The following is a 20,514-nucleotide window of genomic DNA, read 5'->3' on the forward strand; positions in this document are numbered from 1 at the left end:
TATAAACTCAGGTCATGTTTGCATTTTAAGCACTTTACTCACTGAACCATATTCCCCAGCCCATATTTTTAGTTTTGTAAACATTTTTGTTGCTATTATTGTTAAAAAATAAGACACAAGGCTGGAAAGATGGCTCAGAAGTTAAGAGAATACACTGCTCTTGAAGGACTTGAATTTGCTTCCCAGTACTACTGTGGGTTGGCTCACAACCACCTATAATTCCAGTTCCAGAGGGATCAGAGGTCTCTGTGCCTATACCTACATATAGATACACATACACATAACTAAAAATAACAATAAAACACCAGGACACAAACATACATATCAGCTTAGGCTGTACACAGAATCAGATCTTTGATACCACTGTCTTATACATCCACTGTCCATATCTTGTCCTATTGGAAGGTCTTTGGAGAAAACAACATGTATACCACTGTGTAGTCTCCTATGATTGACAATGCCTTCTTCTAGATGCCCGTCTGAGGACCTGCCCCACTTCCTAATCAGGTCTCTCTACTCAGAAATGTCTATGGTGGGCTGTTTGGTTTATCTCCTTTCTTCAACAGAATTTTTAATTTATAAACAGCACATCATGGATATTCTTGCTTGTAGATGCAAAATTTTTGGTCTCGGATAGAGTAAAATATTTTCAAACTTTTTATTTTTTAAAGGCTGATTTTTATTTTTAATTATGTGTACACTTCTGCAGAGACCAGAAGTGGGTGTCAGATTCCTTTAAACTGGAGTTACAGATGGCTGTGAACCACCCAAAGTAGGTGCTGGGAACAGAACTGGGGTCCACTACAAGAGCTGTACATGTTCCTAACTGCTGAGCAAGTTTCCTACACCCACTCACTTTTCAAACATTTTCAGGAGCTTGTTAAGGCTCACAAAAGCCTGTTAAACCTTAACTAAACTTCTTGGCAGGTCTTCTTCTTCCTCCTCCCATGGTTTCTTTTTCTCCCGTCTCTTCTACTTTGTGTTCAGTAGATGGCAGGAATATTTCAGCTCCATTAAAATCTTGTGGGACCTTGCATAATATACATTATCCCTAAGACATTCCCATGGTAGGGGCATTGTTACATTTAAAGTGGCTTTTCATGTACTTTATGGTTTTTAATTCTTTGCATCACTCTAAAAACATAAGCAACATATAAGAAGCAAAAGACAAACAAAAAGTCAAAAAAAGATATACTACAAGTTTATGGGTTACATTTTAGGGATCCTTACTTCTTCTGGTGAGAAGTGGTGCGCCGGGTACAAAAGACAGCGATGATCACAACCACCACAATGGTGATGACACCAACAGAGACAATGATGACCAGCAGCATATTGCTGTCTAGAGGAGAGGTGGGGCTCCCATGAGGGCTGTTGCTGCCTGTACAGGGAAAATGGTACACCTGTTAATTTGTTAGGTGATTTAAAAATATACATTCAATCAGGCTATTAAAGCATTCCAAGGTATTTCATGGGAACTTCCCTCATACCAGCTATCAGAGTTCCACATAATATGCCACTCAAGGAAACTATTTCTAGATTCTAAGTTCCTAGGGATATGAGAGTCTGCTCCCCCCACACCCTCAGGGATTAGCACAGAGGTTTGCTCAAAGAATAGCATTTAGTGGAAACCTTCAAGGGTATTGACCTGGGAGAGCTTTCAAAGCTCGAAGGTTCAGATACTTTCTGACAAGTGTGTCAGAGGTCTGCTGCTGCAGGAGCTCCTTCCGCTCCTTCAGCCAATAGCCGCTGAGATACCAGCCCATTGGGGCGTGGCCTCTCTCTCTTTAAAAAAGCAGGGGCTGTCCTCCACTCTCTCTCTGGCTTCCGGCTCCGCTTCTGGCTCCTAGACTCCTTTCCTGATCGTGCAGAGTTGCTGTTGTCTGGGACGGTAATCTGTAAGTTTTTTCCCCTTTGAATAAATAACCATTCCAGTAATCATAATTCCAAACTGGTGTGGGATTGTGATTTACGCCTTCAGTCTTCCCTCTCTGGTGTCTTGTAAGACATGCAGATTCATTTTTAAAAGCTCCATGCTGAGCTGCAGAGAAGTGTGAGTTCCTGGGTTCCATACCTAGAGCCTTTGAGCATGGTGACACGAGCTTAGAATCTCAGTGCTGGGGAAGCAAGGCAGGTGGGGCTCTGGTAGGCAAAACATTGGAGCACAGGGATTGGTCAGCCTAGCCCACTTTGTGAGTTGCAGCCCAGTGAGAGACACTGTCTTAAAGTGTGGACAGAACCTGGGCCTCTATATGGACCATGTATATAACACCCCCTCAATCACCATTTCTAAACTCTTTGGGTTTTTTTTTTTTTGCTTTTAAAATCATATAAAATACATATTCCTATAAAGTAAAAAGTTTTCATTAACATACAGATGTCTGAAATCACTATTTGAAAAATAGTCTTTTTTCATAAGCATACAGACAATACAATTTCCTTATTCTACTTCAGCAGGAAGCAGGTCTAGACGTATGTATTATTTTGATAATTATTTATTGAGTGGTTACTATGTGCCAGTTATTATTGTAGATATTCAAGATGCAACAGTGAAGAGCAAAGATGCTGGGGGGTGGGAGGCTGGCACAAGCAATAAACAGGTAAGAAACTCTAGTTAACTCTATGACAAAAGCAGCTGAAGGTGCTACACTGCAGGGTGACTGTGTGGCTGACGTAGACTGAGTAGTTGAAAAGCTTTTCTGAATCTAATGTGGCTCTGCCTCAAGTGTAAGGTCTCTTTCTTTCCACAATGTTGGAGAAGCAAGGCCTGAAGTCTGCACCTGCATATCCCTGTAGACAGGGAATGAGCAGACAAGCCATGCAGAAAACAGCTTTTAGAACTCACAATCTGGACTCTCAATTCAACGTGTTTTCATCTGTATAACTGTATTAATATTTTTTTAAAAAAGCTTTTCTTAGAAATGGCTTTTGAGCTGATAATTAGACAAGAAGGATCTCATCATACAAAGGCCTGAGGAAAGACACAGCAGAGCAGTGATTCTCGACCTTTCTAATGCTAATACTGTGACCCTTTAAGACAGTTCCTCATGTTGTGGTGATCACCAACCATAAAATTATGTCGTTACTACTTCATAACTGTAATTTTGCTACTGTTATGAATTGCAACGTAAATTATCTGATATTTAGGATATCTGATATGTGACCCCTGTGGGATTGTGACCCAGAGGTTGATAAGTGCTGCTCTAGAGGGAGGGAACAGAAACTAGAAGGACCCTCAGGCATATTTATAAATTTGTGTTCCTCCCAACTTCGGTGGGCTAAACCTCTCATTGCAGTGTATAGAAGTCAACGAAGAGATGCTTTGCTATTCAAAGTGCTACAAATAAGTAACTGTGAATGCTCAGATAGAGATAGAACATCTTTATCAACTCTTGGTCCCTAACCCCAAAGGCTCAGAAAACGTTATAGAAGAGGTGACCCTTGCTTAGCACGAGGACTTCTGTTAGACTGTGTGGTGGCACATGCCTGAAATTCCAACCTTGAAGACTGAAGCAGGAAGATTGCAGTATATGGAGTCCAGTTTGGGTCACACAGTGAATTCCAGTCTTATACTTGGTTATAGAATGAGCTCCTGTCTCAAAAACTAATCAGCCAATTAACCAGAAACAAAGTAGTTAACAAGTAGGATGTTGTAGAAGGAACTTTTATCAAGAAGGCTGGGGAGACTGCTCAGTGGGTAAAGTGCTTTGACCTGAGTCTAAATCCCTGGCACCCACAAATAAACTAGACATGGTGGAATACAATTATAACCTCAGTACTGGTGGGACAGGGACAGGCAGATCCCAGGACTTGCCAGCCAACCAGTCTAGCTGATAAAAGGAGCGCTAGATCCCTAAATCAAAACTTTTCTCATTGTGTGGGAATCCCTTCCAACAACACTGGATTATCTGACCTTCCAACTTCGATTCTATGATTTTACAGACATTTAAGTACAGTGCTAAATCTGAGACTGATTTAGAATGGCTTAAGAGCTTATTCTTTTACATTTGGTTCAATCATTTTTATCTTTCATTTCTAAGAAAAACTTAAGCAGATCACTTACACTGTAAATACTGACCTTCAATGAGATAACATTTTTATATTTGGGAAAGACTACAGTACTAGAACCAAGAAAATTAACCATACTGCTAACTTAACGCTGCTATCAACAGAAATACTAAGCTACTGGGCTAGATTCTTGCAAGATGGGACAACCTGGCAAACCAAAAGCTAGGGAATATGGGACATAAAGAACAGCAGAGGCGAAAATATTTTTCTGCATTCAATACAAATAAGTTTTCATTTACTTGGATTTAACTTCTAATGTTATGAGTCAGACAAAAGTTTCTAGGAGTAAGAAGGGACCATCAAAACTCTTGCCTGAGATCATTATTACATGTATTTATATATGTTTGTCCTGGACTACTGGAATTTCATCTTAGCTCTCAATAAATTCTTCATGGTTCTCAGACTGATAATAGCAGATACTGATAAATGGTAGTCTTAGTTTATCAGTACTATCAGACATTCTACATATGTGATTTATAGGAAAAAGTCCAGATTTCTTAGCACTGCTATCTGGGCTTTTGTCAGGCTAGTTCTAACCTATGTGTACACTCCACTCTACCTCCAGGCAGCAGGGCCCTAAGGAAAGCAGGTGATGCTGTTGTGCCTTTGCATGTGCTGTTGGTGCTTCCCAGAACGTCTGATGTCCATTTTGACATTTAGCAGGTTTATTTTCCTCTAAAGATTATTTTTAATTATGTTTGTATCTGAGTATCTGTGTACGTGTGTGTGAATGCTTGTGGAGGCCAGAGGAGGGCACTAGATCTCCTGAAATTGGAGATATAGGTCACTGTTAACCATGCAACCTGGATGATGGGAACTAAATTCCAATCTACTACATGAACAAGAAGTGCTCTTGACTGAGCCATCTCTCCAGCTCTGAATCTTTCATGCACCCTTTAGGATATGGAATAGATAGTATCTCATTTATAAAGCCTAATTTTCTATCAACTGCCTTTTTACTTTCTTCCTCCTATGGCCTGCTATAGAGTCTGAACCTTCAAAATATAGAGTACAAGTAGATATCTAAATGAAAGAAAAGACAGAGGAAAATTACTTCCTTACAGTCTTGACACTTATACTGTCTATAGTCAAAATGCAACAAATGCATAAAGAAAAAAATTTCTAAATAATGGTATTATAAAACTTTTGGAAGCATTCAAGTGTGTCTGGTTCTTCTAAACGTCAGCTGTTTTCCCCAAAGCATGGGCATTAGACAGACAGCTGGAATGTACAAAGTTATTCACTGTACTCCCATGTTTATGATGAAGAGATGATGAGACAGTGAAAACCAATTCTAGTGACTACTGTTTGGACATTTTGCCACCTGGACTCTTATAGTTGGCATTTTAGGCTGCATGTGACAGTGAAAAAAGCACAATCAGAAGACAGAGGTCTGAATTTTGGTTTTATTCCAGAATTAGCGGGTGGCCTGAGACACACCACTTTTCCACTGATTTTCTTACTATTATCAACTGGGAATAATGCAGTCTGTTCTCCTTAATTCCCAGAGTGCAGGAGCAGTGGCAAGTTTAAGTGTGAAAGTAACTCAGAAATGCTGAGTAATATTCTGTGAAGAGGGAAGTGGCCTTTTAAGAAACAAAATTATTTATTTTTATTTAATGTGTACAGGTGTTTTGCCTGCATGTGTCTGTACACCACATTCACACAGGGCCCAAGGAGGCCAGAAGAGGATGTCAGATCCCTTTGTACTAGAGTTACAGACAGTTGTGAGCTACCACGTGTGTGCTGAGAAATGAACCCAGGTCCTCTGCTCTCAACCATGTCTACAGCACCAAGAAGGAAGTGTTACTCAACTGAGGGTACTAGCTTGCAAAATGGTAGAAAAGTAGAATCCCCTCCCCCCAAAGTTCACAAACTAAAAACAAGTAAAGGAGATGTTGAGATTCTGAAGCAGTTCTCTGACTTTTGACGGGTAATGGTTAATTCTACCAGAGGGCTAATTTTTGAAAGTCCAGCTCTTTTCTGGAGATAGTAGGGAACAGATGGTTGGTTTAGGCATCAATCTTGTCTCCTGTCAGCTACATGGAGAAACAAGAGTCTATGATGACTAGGCTTCCAGAAGTAATTCAGCAACATTTGCCGCAAAATGGTCAATGCTAGATCTGCTAAATGAAATACTACATCAACATTCCATAACCCAACACTGAAGCTATAAAACACATTTGAAAAATTTAAGCAAAACTGCCATACTGTCTATAGCAAGCTGAAAAAAGTCTTAGAGAGGCTTTACCACTCATTGGAGGTTTGTAGTCAGATCCTAGGTCTGGCAGTCGGCTTCCTTTTCCTGCCGATCCTAAGGCTGAAGCAGAAGAAATCATGTCAATAACAAGTCAACATGTAGGTATGACAGTCTACTTCACAGCTAGTGAGTGCTTTCTAAACACAAATCATCTCAGTCTATTCTGTAACAAAATGAAACAACACAAATAATGGGTGAATGCAGTTTGTGTGCCAAGGGAAACAGAAACAGCTTTCTGTGCAAGGAGGAATTTAGAAGACGGATGTCTCTGTTTCAAGGCTATGACCAGACTACCACTCTGTTGTTCAGAAATGGGGGACTCCCCCATTTCTCTAGTCCAGGAAGTGAGGCTCAGAGCAGACATGTAGATGTAGTTTCTTTTCATAATAAAAGAAACCAAGGGAGCAAGTGAATCTAATGCTTGTACCAAACAACTGTATTCTCCAAAGGACTTGGTGATGCTGATCTAGCTTGGTTAGTGCCATTACTGTTCTGTTTTTTTTTTCTTTTTTTTCTTCATATTATGAAGTTGCCCTTCTAAATACAAAGTTAACCTAAGCAAGGGCAAAAGGTAAGCAGAGGTTCAAATCATATTCTCACTTTTCCTTTTCTTTCACTTAAGCATTAAAAAACAGAAAAAGCCCAGCCTTCCTTTCAGTTGCTTACATAGGTCACTGTCATCTGATCTCAGTCCCAAGTTCAAATAAGTGAGGCTGCTGATTCAGGCCTGGGGTCTCCCTAAGCAGCAGACCTCAGGAGCAGAAACACCAGGTTTTTGATTTATAATCCTTATTCTTGGTTTTTAGTCTCTTTCTTCACATTTATACCAAAACTCCTTAGGGGAAACCCTTCCTCCATAAAGTAAAGGTATTCCTCAATTCAAAGTTACTAGCCAGAAGTTAGTAGCAGCAAGCTCTTGAAAAGATGCCCCCAAGAATGGTAAATACAAGCTGCTCCTCCCAGTTGTTAGCACACAGTGCCCAAGTGATGGCCCTCGAACACCTGCTTCACTACACAGCAGTACTTTGATGTTGGGCAAGTTATTTCATCATTTGTGCCTCTTTTTCCTTAAGTCAAAGCAGGGATACCAAATGCATCTACTTTAATACACTGCTGTGAGGTTAAATGGAAAATTAAGACCATGAAAAACTGTGAATACTACTTGGTGTGTAATAAATGATCAATAAATATTAACTATTACAAACATAATAAATTCAGGGAAGAATATCCTCTTTCCCTTTATGGAGGCAGAGCACATGGAGCTCTAGTAAACACTTTCGAGAGACAGTATCACAAATAAAGCTTGATTAGAAGTGTATAAACTATATTTATTTCTGCAAAACATTAGCACTAATGTCAATTCCTCTTTCCTCTTATAAATTACCATATTTTAAAAGAAACAAAAGAAACCCAAATCTAAGGCTGTGTAAGTAGTTAATTTCATAGAATAAATCTAGAGGCTAAATATAATTTGGTATGTTCTCAGAAGCCAAAAACCTACATAAGAAAGGAAAAGAAGTTCTTGATTCCTATGGTACAGTTTCAGGATTTCTAGGGCATATTTTAATTTAATTTAGTCCTTGACCCCTTTTCCATTGTTCATACTTATTACTTTATCCTCTTATTTCCGAGGCTATCATTTCTCCCAAGTGACACACACTACACATCAAGTTCCAGTTGTTCTTCATATGCTATTACCTCAGGCAAAATCTAATTGGCAGAGATACTTGATATTTTAAGGTTCTTCATATTTAAATGTTCATGATCATTATGCAGGCTACATTTAAATTAAACTTTCCAGAGCACTGCATCATGTAAGAAAATAAAACAAAACAAAAATCAAAAAACTGCCAGTGAACATGCTTTGCCAAGATTATTAGTTAGTTTATATTCCAGTATTTCCTAATATTTTCTTTAATAATTAAAGAATAAATAAGAATTTCAAAGGATGAATCTAGTACCCAAAACACCAAAAGGTAAAGAATTTTGACTAGCAGAGGCATGGAACAACTAAGTGTCGAGTAACAGTTACCAAGTGAAGGGAGAGAGCAAAGCACATTTACATTCTCTGCATATGCAATGTAATGACTTGTGAAATCCCATTCTTGTAAACACTCACTAAAAACTATGCCTGCAGTTTTCTCCCATGTACAACAAAAGACTTGTTGAATACAAACACATGTCCAAAGTCATAAAACTCAATGCTTCAAGTTCTGACTCTTTCTTGTATTAACCAAGATCCAAAAACATTGTATTTCTGATTACTACTCTTAAACCATGAAAGAAATGATCAAATTTACTTTCATCAGTCTTTTGCCGTATGGAAATCCTCAGGGATAAAAATAACAAAGAACAGCTACCATGCCACCAGAGCAATGACAATAAAAAGTGCTGACCGATGACCTCAAGACTGACGGCATCAAGGATCATGCTCTGTAAGTGTCCAGGCCATATATTTTATCCTTTTATAAAAATGGCCATATTTAATATTTAAAAAATAAATAGAAAGAGCTGTAAATTAACATATTACAACGAATAAATTCTTGGTTGCAGATAAACACATATTTAACAGAATTTATGTATGTGAGAAGGAAAATATGGTATTTGCTGAATATGATATTAACTTCTCATTTAAAGAAATAAAATTCTAATGTTACAAATAAGGAACGTTGGTATACTGATCACTTTATGCCTCAAATGCTTATCACTGTTTATAACATTAGCATCTTAACACCTAAGGAGAACCTGACATTCAATTAAGGCCAGCCTTGAGGCTATTCAACCCAGTTTTCTTCCACCAGTGGATTTAGCTTCTAAGTGAATCCCTCAGCTTTTCAGATATCCCAAGGGATATAAACATGGACTCAACTCTACTTTGGCCAATAAGTATGAGTGTGGTATTTAACACATGGTACTAATTTTCATGGGGAAAAGATGAAACAGAAAGCTCATAATAGGTCACAAAAGAGAGAAATGAGAGAGAGGCCATCTACTCATTTACCTTGATCATTAGGCATTTTATCAGAGGAGTCCGCTGACAGGCCAAGCACAGGGGAAGAGGAAACAAGAGCAAGGATCACCAGCTTTGAAGATGGACAGACAGAAGTTTTAAAGGAAAAAATAAAATTCCCACAAACTTCCAAATAAATTGACAATAGAAATTTAGATTTCCCTATTTCCATAGACTCAGCACCCAACTCTATATTATCTAAGCTTGCTTGGCTTATATTTTATATTCATTTTCTTGAGCTTTACATAAACAACCCCTTCTAGTCTCGTTCTCTACAAAGGTTGCAATATAACGTTTTTATATTAAGAGTCTGTGTGTGTTGAAAGAACATCTGTCACAATAATATGTAGTATAACTCTATGGAAACCAAAAGATTCACTTCTGAGTTCTCAGATAAAACTTTAAGATCACTGCAATTCTTCTGCTCAGATATGCAGAGCCAAAGTTCCTGCCTATGTGGACTGGGAGAGTACCGGTTTGGCAGTCAGTGGGTAGGAGAGGAGGAATTCTTTGGAAGTCATCACAGTGAGGCTGGCAAGTTCATTACCAGCATTTCCCACATTACTCACAGTTTCTATATGCTGCAGCCCCACTCTTTAGACAGCATATTAAAACCCTTGGCTCAGAGAGCTTTACCTTTAGGTGTTCTGAACTGGACAGCTTCGGACATGGGCCCCATTCCTTTGGAGTTCCGGGCCTGGATTTTGAAGTAGTATGGTGTATCAAGTGTTAACTCTTGAATCTGGTGAGTCAGTCTGTTTCCCACAACAGGTTCAATGACCCAGTCATGTATCTCTGCATTCACATCTGTGCTGTAATAGATGATGTAACCTGTCCAAAGCAATTAACAGGAAAAGAAATCCCATTTGTTTTTCTTTTTGCAATCAGGGAGTCAATAAATGCCTATGATTTAAAATAATATAGTTCTGAGACCTAGGAATGGTATGACATGATCAATTAGCTCCAACCAATGTCATCTCTTAGGAGAAAAATGCTTGGCAGACTGGAAAACCTCTGACAAAGTTCTAAAATTGGGGTAGGTGAGGCCACAGAAACATGTCGCCAGATACTTCCACCAGGGGGCACTCAATCCCCACAGACGAGGCAGAAGCTTACCTGATTCACTGCAAAAAAGTGATTTATTGTTTAAGGTTTTAAAAGACAAAGTAATAGGAGTCAAGGTATTTCTTTTACAGAAGAGACAATGTAGGATGCTAAAAAAAAAACAATAAACAAAGCCTAGAATTTATAGAAAAGGGCATCTTATAGGAACACAATGGAGCACCCCTTTAGTCCCCACCACTGTGAAACAGCTACAGAGTGAGTTCCAGGGTAATACATAGATATCCTGTCTCAAAACCCAAAACAGACAGACAACCCCCCGCCAAAAAAAAACCAAAACCAAAACCAAAACCAAAAAAAAAAAACCCAAAAAACAAAAACAAAGTTACATGAACAAAATGCTAAGAAACACATTAACTTTTTCAATCTTTAGGCCATCTTCCTCATATTTCAAAGGGTAAACTGGTTCTTCAGGACACTACTAATACGGCAGAGGCTCCAAACAGCAGCCAGTATCTTCTCTATTATGGGAAATTTTCTCTCCAAAGCCCAAGAGAAAAAAAAAAAATCTCCAGTTCCTTTATAGGCCTACAATATTCAAGCTTTTAGTTCTAGCAGTGAGAGCACAGAAATCTGAACCAGCAGAGTTTGGGATACTGGTGGCTTAAAAGCCTAATGGGTTTGGGGGGCTTTAACGTAGAACAGTTTGTGCATACTAGGTAATTCCCATAGAACTAAACACACAAGTTCAAAGCAAGTCACCTGGGGAGTGAACAGCTTTGTGGGAAATAAACACACCCGCCACACTGCAGCAGAACAAAAGCTGCACGCACACTCTAGCCCCACCAGATATTGTTAAGCCAAACTACTGGCTGGCCATTCAATTCCGTGCTACTCTGGACAGACTGCACTCCCTACAAGGACCAAGTCAGCCACACACTTCCACTTCTACTGACAAACAGTTCTTGCCCAGAGTTGTGCACAGTCTAAGGCATCTCACCTGTAATCTTGCCGTTCGCTTCAGAGGGAGGCTGCCAGTTCACTATTATGGTCCTAGGTTTTCCTTCTTTGCTCACAACGGTCACATCTTTAGGTGGAGAAGTAGGAACTACAAAACAACAAATACTATCCACTTCAATATAATTCACATTTTTCCAACTCTTTTCATTGATAAGGCACAGTAAATGTATAGGACAAAGACAAAACCCCTGCTTTCAATACCTCAAGGCTATGTGTAACCAACCATTTCTAATAAAAAGAAGACTATACAAAGTATCAAAGAAAAAACAAAACAAAACAAATACTATGAAGATAGAGAATGGACCTGTGGGCTGGAGTCAGGGATATATACTCAAGGGAATCAAAGGTCACTGCTTTCAAGCACAGACTTCTGTTTGGCATTGTACAATCACATCTCCTTAAGGCTACAAACTAGAGAGGCATGTGCAGTCAGGACACCAAACTGAAAGCAGTTACATAACTGGTCCCAGATTGTTTCCTCTCACTTGATTTGGCTTATCTGGTAGGGCATTTTAAAGTGTGAAATAGTTTTCTCTCTTGCTTCAAGCCAAATATGGCTTTTAAGAGCTCAATTCCCTCTAAGAAAAAATTTACAATTTGGTATTTTTCATTTTAAGCTTTCACTGAAAGCATACCACCAACTGCTGATGTTACTGCTCTAAATAAAAGCTGTTCATCATCAGAAAAGCCAACAAGAAAATGACCTCTCTATATTATACCTGGGAACTTTAAATGTAAGGCATGAGTAGCAAAATGCTCAAACCAACTTCCTAAAACACAGGCGTTCCAATATAAGATGGGAAAGCCTAGTGAAACAAGCATCCCAAGGGAAAATAAAAATCTCACTTATTAGTGAAGAAGCTGGAAACAAAAAGATATTATTAAAATAGAGGAGCTGAATGTGGTGGTGCACACCTTTAATTCTAGCATTTCTGAGGCAGAAGCAGGCAGGATCTCTGTGAGTTGAATGTCATCTTGGTCTATACAGTAAGTCTGAGAATAGCTAGGGCTACACAGTGAGACTATGGCTCAAAGCAAAGACAAAACAACAAGCAAGCAAGCAAACAAAATAAACAGAAAAGAAAGCAAGCTAATGACTATTTGCCCTTTTATTTACTGTATTCCTAACTTTCCAGTTCAGTCCCTTTTCCTGTAGAAATTCCAAGCAACTGTGCAGAACACCCAGACTAGTATATACAGAATGCGGAAGTTTAGCTTTTCATTATGCCAGAAACAGGCCAAAATATACAGATTCCCAAGGTCATTTATATACTCATCACAGCAAAGCCCAAAGGTAGTGAAAGAAGGGGCTTAAAGAGAGTCAGCACAAAAGAAACAGATCTCAAGGCTAGCGGCATACTCTTTCTTTAATCTGCTTAGTTATCTTTTCTCCCTTACGTGTACTTACAAATACCAAAGGCTAGCTAGTTCAGTTAAAAATCTTATAGAGCTGCTTTCCAAGAAAGCCCTGGTCTACCAGTAAAGTGTTCAGACTGGGCAAGCAAGGCTGGGCAACTGCTTGTTCAAGGGCAGGTCAATTCATTTTTTCAATTTCAATTTGTCAGTGAAGCAGGATTAATGACAATAATCTCTTGTATCTACCCACAAGCTTTTCCATCTGTTCCTCATTTTACCTTATAATACTCTTCTAAAGTAGAAAAGGGGTCGATTCCACCCAAAATGGTAGAAACTGAGATTCAGAAGGATTAGATAACAAGCTCATGTGAGCACTGTCAAAAGAAAGCTGACCTGAGATTGAATTCAAGTCTCTTAATTTCTAAAACCTACTCTGTCTTGCATTATACCATTCTGCTGCTTACTAATGTTCTGGCAAAGTGATCCAAAAATCTACAATAGTTGAAATGGAAAACAAAACTCAAATGCAGCTGTCCACTGGGCTCTACAGAGATGTCAGTATGTGTCCCTTTGCATAGTAAAGGTGGTCAAAAGCTGTCCCATGGTAGAGAATGTGGCACAACAACAGCATGAACTTCTACAGGCTTTCATAGTTTACAAAGAAAAGAAATGCCACGTGACATGGATTTACACTATACATACCTAATTCAAATGTAGCTCCATGAGCTGTCATACTCCATGTGCTTGATCTTCTACCTTTGGTCACCATCACAGAGAATTCATATAACGTATTTGGCTTTAAACCAGTAACCAAATAGCTTAAAGTTGTTGCATTTGCATTCTGGAAAAGTACGAATCAAGAACTTTAAAACAAGAAAACACCACTGATTAGCTTTTTTCACCCACAGCAAATGTTTAGTACCTTATACTTGGTGTTTGCTGGGATGTTGGTCTTCCACCGGACTGTGTAGTAGCGGGAATCTGTAATCTTCTGGTGTTTGGGCAGGGAGTTGTCCGCCCATGTAATCCTTATGGTGTCATGACTCAGAATGGAAGCCTGAACTCCCACTGGTGGCATCATGGGAGTGGGATCTGGCACTGGAGTGTATGGAGCATTAATAACAAATAAATCAACTTCAGAAGTGTCTGGGTAAAAAGTAATTAAGAAAGGGAAGTGGCATTTTAACATAAACAAAAATAAAAGGGAATGTGGGGAATATAATGGAATGGAAGATGAGAAGTGGAGAAAAAGAAAGAAAATCCAGAGTTAATAGATAGCCCTCATTCATTCAGAATACTTCTGTGTTTTTCTGTTGTTGCTGTTTGTTTTAGGAAAAGAATTGTAGAAAATGTTAAGCAAATTAGTACATGACTATATTCTCAACTGTACTCTAAACACTGAAAAATGATAATTGAGTGATCATGTTAACATATATATGCTTGAATTTTTGTTGAATTAACTGAGAACATTACCTACTGGCAAAGGGTCATAGAAAATAAAAACTGTTCTTAAAATCCAGAGTATAATACCCGAACATGCAATAAAAAGCTCATGTTCTGTTTCAGATTTTAGTAACGTTTACTGCAAGGGACATGAGTTACTAGTGCCCATCACTGGACATGTGATGGTTCGTCTTTCAAAGCTGAATGTCGGTCTATGGTTAAGCAAATTCAGGCTTGCTGGCATTTTGAGGGCAGAGGCAGTAGAGATATGGCTCACAGCTGAGTAAATCCAAACACTCATCTTCCTTAAGAGAAGGTAAACTAACACCAAGATGCACTGCCTGCTGTATTTTCTCCAGCAGTCAGAATAAGGTAGAGAACAAGTCCCCATCAGTTACAATGCCATAATTATCATGGGTTCAAGTGGCACAGCACTGAAAAGATCACAGCACTTGTTTGAGGAAAGGAAGAGCACACTATTGCTGTGTTCAATGCAGCAAATGCACTCTCTATTGCAAAACAGAGATAACAGTTAGTAAAAAAACAATCATAAAGGGCCACAGCTGGAGTGCAGGACAGTGGGATCTCTGGGTTTTCCCAACTCCTAGCTAGATTTTCTAAATAAACACATTTTATTAAAAGTTATTATTTTATTATTTTACAATAATTTATTTTAAAAGTTCAGGTTTTAAATGTTGTTTCCCCATATAGTTAACATGACTGGTTTTATATATAACTAAAAACTGGAAATGTCACAGCCCCTGTTTATGAAAAATTGCTACACTAAAATCATCTTCATGTGTGTATTTTCTGCATAATGAATACTAAAAATAACAGAGGGGCAGTCTAAGGCTTTGTTTTAAGGCCTGTCAGAATACATACTAATTAGTTACAATGAACCTTCATATGCAGAAATAATTACTTTAAGGAACATATTATATGTGACAACTCTTGTGTAAAATAACCACATTACATGACTTAGAAGCATTTCTTTGTACATTTATAATATTTCTGCATTCTTAAACTATGTGAAAAAAATTCTTTTCTATTGTAGTTCAATTTAAGAAGGCAAAGGTCACTTTTTGAATATTTTTTTTTCTGGGACACCTAAACTATTTCTAACAGAACTTTTAAGTTGTAGGCACACAGGCCAGAATCATGGAGTAATGATGTTTGTACAAAGTAGAGGCTTTAAAAAAAGGGACAAAGATTATCTTTTAGTAAGCAAGAACACTGCCAAGTCTGTACAGTTACTTAAAGCATCCTTATGTCAGCTTGTGATACTGACACAAAGTCATGATCAACAAATAGAGAAATGCATTTATAAAAGGAAATTCTTTTGTATTTAGGACTCTATAAAAATTATGTCTATGAGTGTTTTGCCTGCACGTATATATATGCATCATGTGTGTGCCTCGTGCTCTCAGAGGGCAGAACAGGGAGTCAGATTCCTGAAACTGGAGTTATGGATGGTTGTAAGTCACCATGAAGGTGCTGGAAATGGAATCTAGGTCCTCAAGTGTTCCTTACCACTGAGCCATCACAACAGTTCCCAGTTCAAGGATTGTTAAAAAGTTCACAACTCTAATATACTGACTTCAATAAATTTTCTCATTCAGATCTAAGAAGTTTTACAACAGTACAGAAATTTTACATTATGTTTATAGCATTTCAAAGATATTTAAAATGTAAAGAGTGATTACTGATCTCTTATAATAAATATAGCTGATCAAATGGGTAGTGCCTCTGATTTTTATCCCTTTACATGAACTTTATGAAGGGCACAGAAAAAATATTTTCCTAACCAACTCAAATATCTAACCATAAACAAATGTTAGCTTCACCATATATATATATATGTTATGATGTGTAACCTATATTAATTAATATATGTGTGTGTATACATAGAGCCCTTCATTTTTGATTCATTATAGTCATATATGTCTAAAAGATGAGTTACAGTTAATTTTCTCAAACTATATATTCTAGATTATAACATATTAAAAACATGCATAATATCTACAAAGAATAGCTTACATGACAGACAATAGTTTAAATAAGAAAATCAGGAACTAACAGAATTCTGTACAAAGAAAGCCAGCTTATTACTCATCCCAAGTCTGCATTTCAAGTTGCCATGTAGTTTTCCTTCACAAGGATGCCCTACCTGTGTGAGGTCTGGTCACAGCACTCTCATAAAGGGGGATGCCTTCGCCAACATTGTTGAATGCTTTCAGGGTAATCACATAATGAGAGCTTGGATCTGAGGGAAGGAAGTCAAAAAAATTTTTTAATGTTCTCTACAGGATTTAAGAAATACAACAGTGATTATCTAATCATGGAAAATTCGTAAAAGGGTTATAGTTTTTAATGAGATTGGTTATTTTGGGATATGAAGAGATGTGGAGATAGCAGAACATGTAGGACAAAAAAAAATGGTTGCATCAGTTTCTTGGACTTAGTCTTCAGAGTGGAGGTAGACTATTCTTCCTCTCCAGGAATTTACTAAGGTTTAAGATGCTCATTGTATGGGACAAGGCTTTTGTGTACCAGAAACCTTCAGGTGTAGCTTGATATTAAACTCCTTCTATCCCGGACCACAACAGCTAAGGTAGAGAAACAGGAAATAAACTGAGAGTGCCAAATGTCTCCAACATTCCAGGGAACCTCCTAATCCAGAGCAGCCAACTTCTTGATGAGACAAGACATGCCCAGGATTTGATGGCCTGTAGGTAATTCTGTAAGATGAAGAGAACAATTTCTCTAGGGCAGTGTTTTTCAACCTGTGGGTCTGAATCCCCATAGAGTTGCATATCAGATATTCTGCATATCAAAATTTACATCATGATTCAATGTCAGCAGCAAAATTACAGTTACAAAGTAGTAACAAAATAATTTTATGGTTGGGGGTCACCACAACAGGAGGAAGTATATTAAAGGGTTGCAGTTTTAGGAAGGCTGAAAACCATGGCTTTAGGGGATCCTTCAAAATTTCTTGTTAAATTCAAAGAGGTGGCATTAAGCAACAGGTTGGACAGCATTTACAAGATAGAACCTTAGAGTCATTAAGCCCTCCCTTCTTGCTGGACAGTGGTGGCACACACCTTTAATTCCAGCACTTGGGAGGCAGAGGCAGGCGGATCTCTGTGAGTTTGAGGCCAGTGTGGTCTATAGGAGCTAGTTCCAGGACAACTAGGGCTACTACACAGAGAAACCATTTCATAAAACAAAACAAACAAAACAAAACAAAAGAACTTTCTTCCTGGCAAACAAACAAGACTTTCTGATTCTGTTCTTCACTATTTTCTCCTTGTTCTCAGAGCTTCCTCTTCCCAGGTCACCACCATTCCCCACTCTGAGGGCACTTTCAACCCTCACCCTATACATACATTAACCTATCCAGTCAGAAGGGTTCATTTTACAATGGTAACCCCTTTAGTTATATCAACTGTATCACCCATTCCCCCTTAGAACTGTGAATACATCATCATCATTTGGGGTTATTGAGACAGGGATTCATGTAGTCCTAGCTGGCCCTGAACTTGCTATGTAGCTGAAGCTGGTCTTGAACTCTGGCTCTTTCTGCCTCTACTTCTTGACTGCTAGGATTATATGTGCATGCCACAATGACCGGCTCTCAGATATTTTTAAAATGTATTCTTTCTAATAGCTGTATAATGTCCTTTTCTTTGCTTTCTCTCTATACAGTGTCTCAAACACTGTAGTTGTTCAATAATCATCTGTTAACTCATCAAAAAAAAAAAGGTTTGGGCAAAAAGATACCAAGTTTAGTTTAAATTTTGGGCCAGGTGAAATATGGGTTACATCTAGATGCAGGTATCAGTGGGCAGATACTTGTATTGAACATGAAGTTCAGAAGAGATTGTAAGTTAGATGAATTCCTAAATGAACTTCTTCACCTCTGACTTCTTTCACTCAGTATTTTATGAATCTATTAGACTAGTAAACACATTTTATTTTATGCCAAACTTATTTTGTTTTTCCTATTTCTCAACATACATAATTCTTTTCTAATAGCATCTACTGCTTATTCTCTTTAGCATAATCTGTGTTCCTTCTTGCTGCTCTGTTTCAAACACTACTCTGATTCAAGCTTTCAAGCCCAGCTAAATTTCTTCGTGGACTGTTCTATGTGCCTTGTTCAGGTTTTCCTGCTTTGAATGAACACACTTCACTTCAACTTACTTTACTGTTTCCTATGTTTTCCTTTGGTTCTCCCATGAGACTGAAAGTTTCAGGAAGTCATGGACTAAGTCCTGACTGCACTGCAGGACTTTTATTTTAGAAGTCTCATAAGGGAAACAGTAGGAGGCTGGCCATCACAGGGACATTTTTATCCACTGAAAAGCTTTGGTTTACCTATCCAACAATTGCTTATAAGACTACTCATGTGGAGAAGCCTCCTGGGTTTAGTTGATCTGTCTCTTTTTAGAAAGAAAAACAGAAAATATATTTTGTTTTTGACTACATTTATAAAATATTGCCTATTTTCTTACATAAAAGATTTGGTAACTCATTTGTCAGGCACTTAAAGTTGTTCTTAGAAAAGGTGTTTAAAAAAGCAATGGTTTGAAAAAAATCAGCAGAGATTATGAATTAAGAGAAAAGTCTTTCAGAGAAATATTAACAGTGACAATCCAATTTGGAAAGTTATCATACACACTCAACTCAATTCATTGTTATTTTATTTATATGTGTAAGTGTGTGGTCATGCACAAGCTACAGCACGTGTATGATGTCAGAGGATAACTTGCAAAGTTGGCACTCTCCATCCACTATATGGTTCCCGGAAATCAAATTCAGATTGTTGGGCTTGGTAGCAAGTACCTTTACTTGCAGAGTCAACTGCTGTCCATAATTACTACTATAAGAAATTAATAATTCTGACTTCTTTGCTTTCAAAATAAACTGAGATATAAGTAGTATAAAATAAATGTATTTAAATGGATAGTAAGTTTTGATAAATTTATATATCCATGTAATTCATACCTAAATAGAGAAATTAAGACATTTCCAAGTAGCTATGCCCTTGCCATCAATTCTCACTACGCAGGCTTCTATGGAACCACTGGTCATAATTTGTCACTTGCAGATAAATTCTGTCTATTCTGAATTTCATAAAAACACAATAATAGACTATATTATCTTGTGTTTGGCTTTTTACTCAGTATGTTTCTTAAACTCATTTCTGCTATGTGTATTGACAGCCAATTCCTTTTAATTACTGAGTAATTTCCATGAAAGGATATTAATTTACTAATAACTTGTTGATAGAAATTTGTAATTCTGTCCCTTTGAGGCTATTATAAGTAAAGCACTCTTTTCAAGCTTTTAAGTGGTCATGTGCTTTCATTTCTCCAGGTTAAGTATCTATGAGTAGAGCTGCTAGGTTGTATGGCTAACTTCATAAAAAAGCTCTATTGTATAAAGTAGTTGTACTATCAGTATTTTTACCAGCAACTGTGAGAATTCTAGAGAACGTACAGAGGTTTTTTTTTGTTTTTTTTTTTTTGAGATTTTATACTTGCAATTCTCTGACAACTAAAAGTGCTGAGCGTCTTTTAACGTGCTTATTTTTCCACCCAGGATTTTCTTTATCGACCGCCCATACAGCTTTTCTGTCCACTTGCATGTCTTCTTTTGCATAGTGTCTATCCAAGCCTTCTGTTCATTTTGACTGGGTTTTCTTTTTACGAGGTTGTAATCATTTTTATATATTCTAGGCTAAAACTCTGTCAGAGTAGCTAATATTTTCTTCACATCTGTAGCTTACCTTTTCATTTTTATTGATTTTTTTTCAACTTGTGCAAAAGAGCCTACTGGAACCTTAAGATTCACCAGTAACTAAATATATATTTACTAGTAGGTGAGTTGGATGGAAAACAAGATATTTGCACAAAAATCAAGTTATCTCCTTAGTGAAACACATACTAATTACAAAGAAAAGTGATAATTAGCATCAGATACCATTTTGTGTGTCTAATATGAAGCACTGAGAAAAACCTAACACTGTCATTCCAGAGGTAATGTGGAAATGCTAGACAAGCCTAATCTGAGGACATAAATTGCATATATATGTATTTCTAAACATCTTTCACCAAGGCCAGGGAGAACAAAACACAGAACTGGTTCTAAATCAAGGCTAATGAGACACAGTAATTAAACATGGACCCTGAACCAGAAAGTTGCATTTTCCTTCTGTCATCAAGGACAATGGTGAGAAAAGTGTCAAATATAAAAATTCTGTCTCAACTTTAAAGTCTTTATTTCAATAAGT

At 37.7% G+C, this 20,514-nt stretch overlaps 1 protein-coding gene across 13 annotated transcripts in view; it reads right to left on the reverse strand.

Annotated features, from left to right (window-relative positions):
* The window catches only part of Neo1 (neogenin 1), a 174,491-nt gene that overhangs the window by 16,280 nt on the left and 137,697 nt on the right, over positions 1-20,514 (reverse strand). For 6 of the 13 annotated variants that reach the window (XM_085689146.2, XM_085689140.2, XM_085689148.2 and 3 more), the window contains 8 exons: positions 16,384-16,479; positions 13,696-13,919; positions 13,476-13,614; positions 11,398-11,505; positions 9,972-10,166; positions 9,327-9,359; positions 6,317-6,385; positions 1,231-1,378 (listed from right to left, as the gene is read on the reverse strand). In XM_085689146.2, the coding sequence (XP_085545272.2) occupies positions 1,231-1,378; positions 6,317-6,385; positions 9,327-9,359; positions 9,972-10,166; positions 11,398-11,505; positions 13,476-13,614; positions 13,696-13,919; positions 16,384-16,479 (1,012 nt within the window). The remainder of the gene's footprint in view (positions 1-1,230; positions 1,379-6,316; positions 6,386-9,326; positions 9,360-9,971; positions 10,167-11,397; positions 11,506-13,475; positions 13,615-13,695; positions 13,920-16,383; positions 16,480-20,514) is intronic. The other 7 variants (XM_085689143.2, XM_085689147.2, XM_085689141.2 and 4 more) reach the window with 3 other exon arrangements.

Source organism: Myodes glareolus, chromosome 4 (genome assembly GCF_982192425.1).
Source record: "Myodes glareolus chromosome 4, mMyoGla1.1, whole genome shotgun sequence".
Lineage (NCBI taxonomy): Eukaryota > Metazoa > Chordata > Mammalia > Rodentia > Cricetidae > Myodes > Myodes glareolus.